Raw genomic sequence first — 5,238 nt, forward strand, 5'->3', positions numbered from 1 at the left:
TTTTCTGTTGCTGAATTTGTGTTGGGTTGGTGTTGTGCGGCTTTAAGCAGTCGTGGTGAATTTGCTTCATTAAATTGTTGATTATTTGCGCTTTCAGCAGGGGTTTGTGCATTGGCTAAGTTGAGCTTGACTTCAGCGGCTGTTGATCAAATGTAGTGAAGTTTTTACTAAGCCCGTGGTGGTGCTGCAAAAGAAAAGAACTGAGCTTTAGAAAATTTCGAGTTTGATTCTAGAAATATCTACTCGTATATATATATATGGAGGTATATTTTAAAACTACATAATACTAACTACACATACATACAAATCTTATAAGAGAAAAATTTAGTACTTTATAATATTTTTAAAATGAGTAATAGTTATAACAAATAAAACAAGAAAAAACTTCAGCTGAGCTTGACGATGCCCCGAAATTATTACTACTAAACCGAGCCCGCCTAACGGAAATATTTCCGGCAGTTAATGCAGTCAGTGGGCAGCGCTCAGCCTCGTCTGACGAAGCCATTGGGTGCATTGAAAAAATTGCTTTAACTATATCAAAAACGTCATAGAAAGTATGCATTTTTGTTTGGCTATTTCGATAGGGCCTATTTCCGTTACCACTTTTGCATAACCCGAAACCGTTGGTTGTTGTTGTAACAGCATACAAATTCCCCAAAGAGATTTTGGTGAGTGATCCTTGTGGTTATGTTTACCCGACTAACGTGGAAACTACCGGACTATATATCCGGTTCCCTTTGAACTAACTCTTAAATACTCGGAACCACACACTACTAGTGCGAGGATCCTTGACACCCTTCGTCTTTTCTCTGAAGCTTCAGGGTTAACAGAAATCGGCACACATGTTTATGGAATCAAATTAGAGGGGAGAAATTGCAAGCGCCCTAGACCGGGACAAGCCTAGGGAAGAGGCTATCAAAATTTACAAACAGATTTCTACAGCCATAAAGGAGTCGAAATGAATTCGAGAAGGCGAGGATAAATATCACGATTTTGTGTTTGGGGGTTGACATTCGAAAAATGCTTGTCTCTAGCTGGATGACCTGTTGTCGTCTGCTCAAGCTCTAAAACGACGAATAAAAACCAACTCCCAAATAATGTAGCTCAAGTGTGGACGGAGCCTTGGCTTCACTTCGCCTGAACATCCTCCTAGAGGAAAAAAGTGAGTTCCACCAAGGTCACGCGATCCGAGTTTACTTCCACCAGAGTTTACAGCTCAGCGGTGAGAAAATTCTGACTACAATTCCAGCTGAGAATCTGATCTTAACCATTTGCTGAAAGATATCCTACAGACTGACGAGTGATCAACTGATTCACATGGCTCTGCTCATCGACCATGAGCAGAGCAAGTGATACTGCTGCAGAAGGAGATAATCGTCATCATGATTGAGAATTTGGTGGCACCAACGAAAAGCTGAGCTAGAAGACTTTTTTTGTTGTTGTAACAGCATACAAATCACCCACATACTTTTTGGGGAGTGTTGCTGGAGTGCCAGTCCTTGGCCAGATATAAATCTGGATCGTTCCGGTTACGTAGATCCGACTGTCGTGGGACTTCTCGTTGACTACTTGAACTCTCAAACAGCGACGTGGATAAAAAAAATATCAAAGTATTAAGGAAAGGGGTCTGGTCTGGACGTCAGCCTTGTTGAGAGAAGTGAACTCTTCTGGACGCACGAAATCCGAAGTTACTTTTGCCAGAGTCTCCCGCTAAGCAACGATAAAATTCTGCAGCCCATCGACCTTCCATCGATGGCTTACAGACTCGCCCACTTAAAGCTACTGCAGACCAAAGTTGTGACTTTAACCTCAGCAGAAGAAGTCCTAGGCTAGCGCCATTCTAGCAACAAAGCCGCCGGCATCAGCTCATATCAATCTCGGGAGTCGCCTAGTTGATGATAACTCAAACCCTCTACTGTGGTCCAAAATGACCGTTGAGTGTACATCGCGGCACGGCAACGAACTGGAGCATAATAGCAGCTAAGACCTATGTAGGCTGGTACTACTTTCGACACCGAATGGTCGACAGGGGACCAACAAGGATCTGCGCACATTGCCACTAGGCAGCAGGAAACTGCAACTTCATCAGTCTCGACGCCTGCGTCAGGAACACAGGCTGTCCACCGCCCAGCAGTAGTATGAACGGAGCTTCGCTATTGGCCTACTCCAGAAAACCTAGATTGTCAATTAAAAGAGCTGAGGTAGTCAGGGAGGTCAGTGCTCTCCTAAAAGTGAAGAGTTTCACAGGCTTATAAATAAAATATCCTTAGCTTAGTAGCTTTGAGCAAAATTAAAAAAATAAAGCACTTTAAATCAAAGACGCATTTTGTTTACTTCCCCTATTACTTATTTACTTATTTTCTCCCCATTTCCTTCAATCGATATCGGTCACCGCATGAAATTTGACCCAGCAACAAAAGACTGCAGCAGCGAACCTGCGTATGACCACAGCGCTTAAGAAACGAAAAAAAAGCGCAAGCTTCATATTTACTGCTTTGTGCAATTTACAGGTAGCACTTTGGTATCTGTGTTGTTATAATCACAGCCGCTTTTACACTCGCATTTACGGCGTATTTTTAGCACTATCTGTTTGTATGTAAGTATATATGTAAGTTTGTAATGTCAATGGTTGTACAAGAATTGCGGTTAATGACAACGAGACAAGCGGTTGGAACCTGCACCAACATAAAATCGCCACTCAACGCCAAATACGCTCCAGTGTGCAGGAAACAAATGTTTGTGTGTGCCTCAAAGCCACATTCCTGTATAGCACCTCTAAGGTGGGCATTTTAGACGCGAAGCGCATGCGCTCAAGTTGACGACGGCAAAGTGATTGTCTGACATACTTTTTCATGATGCAGCGGCGGCGCAGCGGTGGCGGTAGTGGTGGTGGTGCTTGCAGTTTTAGCAGTAGCCAATTCACAGTTTTTGCTTGCTGGCATGCTGCACTTCTACCACTTCCATCAGCTACTATTTCTGTGTCTTTGACTGTTCATAATGTTAAATTCTGTGTTGGCACAAAGCTTGTTTGTTTGTAAGCTTTGCATTGTTTTTCTTTGGTATGGCAAATAAAATTTGCAAAAATATCCAGTGCGGCTGTTTGTCAAGAGTTATGTGCCTTAGTTTCGTGCGCATGCGCCCTAGAATGTTTGGTTACACGATTTTGCAGTTAACTTTTATGGAGTTATGCAAATAAGTACTAGTTTTGATATAAATAATAGACAATTAAATAAATATGAGACTAAACTCGAATAAAAATGCATTAAAATTATTCTAATATCTGCCATGAAGTCTTTGGACAAATTCCAAGCTACGCTTTATTTTGTCACGATAATTGTTTAGCTAAAACAGTAATAGAGTTTCAAAGCATTCGATGTCACTTACTATTGCAGATTTCAGAACTAACTATTCCTACTAACTGCATTTAACCAGTATGTCACGGTACTTGCTCTTAAATAAATACATCGAGAACGAAAAAGTTCACTAGAGATGGCACAAGGCTCCAACTGGGTTGTAACCTAAATAAGTTTGACAAAAAGTGATTCTTGAATAACATTTTTTTTAGACTCTCCTCAATATCATCAAGCCGGACCTCCAGCGATCTGAAGTTTCAGCTGAAGTGGGCTTTATCAATTAGTCTCTTCCAGTAATCCAGGATTTAGTGAGACGAGAACGATTTCTTACTATTTCTGACTAAATCCCGGAGTACTGAAACAAACTAATTATCTGGCCCTTTGGTCAGCTCACTAAAGTTATGGAATTTCTATTTGGTTGACAGTTCGAAATTGTATGGCTCTTAGCTCCAATTGGACAACTGAACTCATTATTTCTGAGACTTTTGTCTTTTTGGTTTCGCCAAAAGTCGTTGCCGTACGCACATTTATAATAACTACATAATATCTTTCCCACTAAATTCTGACTAAGTCCTGCTGTACTGAAACAGTTTAAAAAATGTACAGACTAGCAACAAGTCCTTACTGATCACACTGATTACTCACCATATTTCATGTGCCTAAAAGTATACAATATTTGGTGAATAAGAAACATGTTATGTATCACTTTTAAACTTGACAGACGTATGCAATTCTCAAACGTCTTAAAGAATAATTTTATAAAGGTAGAAATTTATGACATTAACTAATGAGTGAATAATTCCACTTTAAAGCTAGATTATCCATCAAGGCGCAAGACTTGATAGTTACTGATTACTTTTACTCTGTCTGGAAGCCAATTTCCATGCTAAGGTGGCAATATCTAGGACTCTACACTTCTCACAATATCACTACCACGGTCACCCTCCTTTCCCGCTCTTCCTACAGTGGTTTGCTTTCTTTCAGGCGTTTCTGAATTATTACTGATTATTGATGAAATGATTGTCATTAGTGGATATTACGAAGACAAATATCTAAGTTCCGTCTCACATCCGCAGCTTTTGATTCAACAACATTCATCAACATTTATCTAACGAAGCATAAAAAGTGAAATTAACACAAGTGTTAAACCGAAGCGAAAGTTCATAAAAACCATTCACAGCATAGCAATTGGTAGTATAATTTATTTGTGTTTATTATCTTCAAAGTTCCAATACAACAAAAAACGCCGCTTCATAGTAAGGTTTCACTAGGATCATAAAAGTAATGGCACAAACGGTTTCCCCATAGAGAAGTAAAAATAGCAGCAACACCAAAAATTGCATAGCACTAAAGTAGAGATGCTATAAAATTGTAAACTTATGTACATATATATGTATGTATGAACATACATATACTGCCATGCATTTCTATCAACGTATGCACTCCAACACCTGATGCCTCAGAGCCTTCAGGCAATTATTCGCCAGCGTAAAGGCGCCTTTGGCCTATTTGATTTGGTTGGTATGTCTGGTATGCGGTCACCTGTAAAATTTAGTTTCCAGTTTTCGATTGTTATTGAAATGTACTATATGCATTAGGGTGGTCCAAAAATGCATGTGGGGAAAAAGTAAACTCGGAATTTTTATGCCCCCAGGACTGTTCTATACCAAAAAAAATATAACCCTGTTTTTTTATTTTGAAATCAAAAAATATTTAGATGTCGCTCAAAGCGCCCAATATTTTCCATGTATTTTGTATGGGGAAAAACCAACTTTTCGTAGAAATGGTATATAATTCTTAAAAATCAATACCTTTCTACCGGAAAACTCTGCTTATCTGCAGGAGATTCCCAGTAATAATACCCAATTGTTTATTTAACTATGTT

At 39.5% G+C, this 5,238-nt stretch overlaps 1 protein-coding gene across 1 annotated transcript in view; it reads right to left on the minus strand.

The window, feature by feature from the left end:
- The window catches only part of LOC118740201 (serine-rich adhesin for platelets-like), a 12,171-nt gene extending 7,791 nt beyond the window's left edge, over positions 1-4,380 (minus strand). The window contains exons 1-2 of the mRNA XM_036471699.1: positions 4,276-4,380; positions 3,999-4,012 (exon numbers count right to left, since the gene is read on the minus strand). Of these exons, the coding sequence (XP_036327592.1) occupies positions 3,999-4,012; positions 4,276-4,380 (119 nt within the window). The remainder of the gene's footprint in view (positions 1-3,998; positions 4,013-4,275) is intronic.
- Positions 4,381-5,238: the final 858 nt, after the last annotated feature.

Source organism: Rhagoletis pomonella, unplaced genomic scaffold (genome assembly GCF_013731165.1).
Source record: "Rhagoletis pomonella isolate Grant_MI unplaced genomic scaffold, Rhpom_1.0 Rhpom_scaffold_00005, whole genome shotgun sequence".
Taxonomy (NCBI): Eukaryota; Metazoa; Arthropoda; class Insecta; order Diptera; family Tephritidae; genus Rhagoletis; species Rhagoletis pomonella.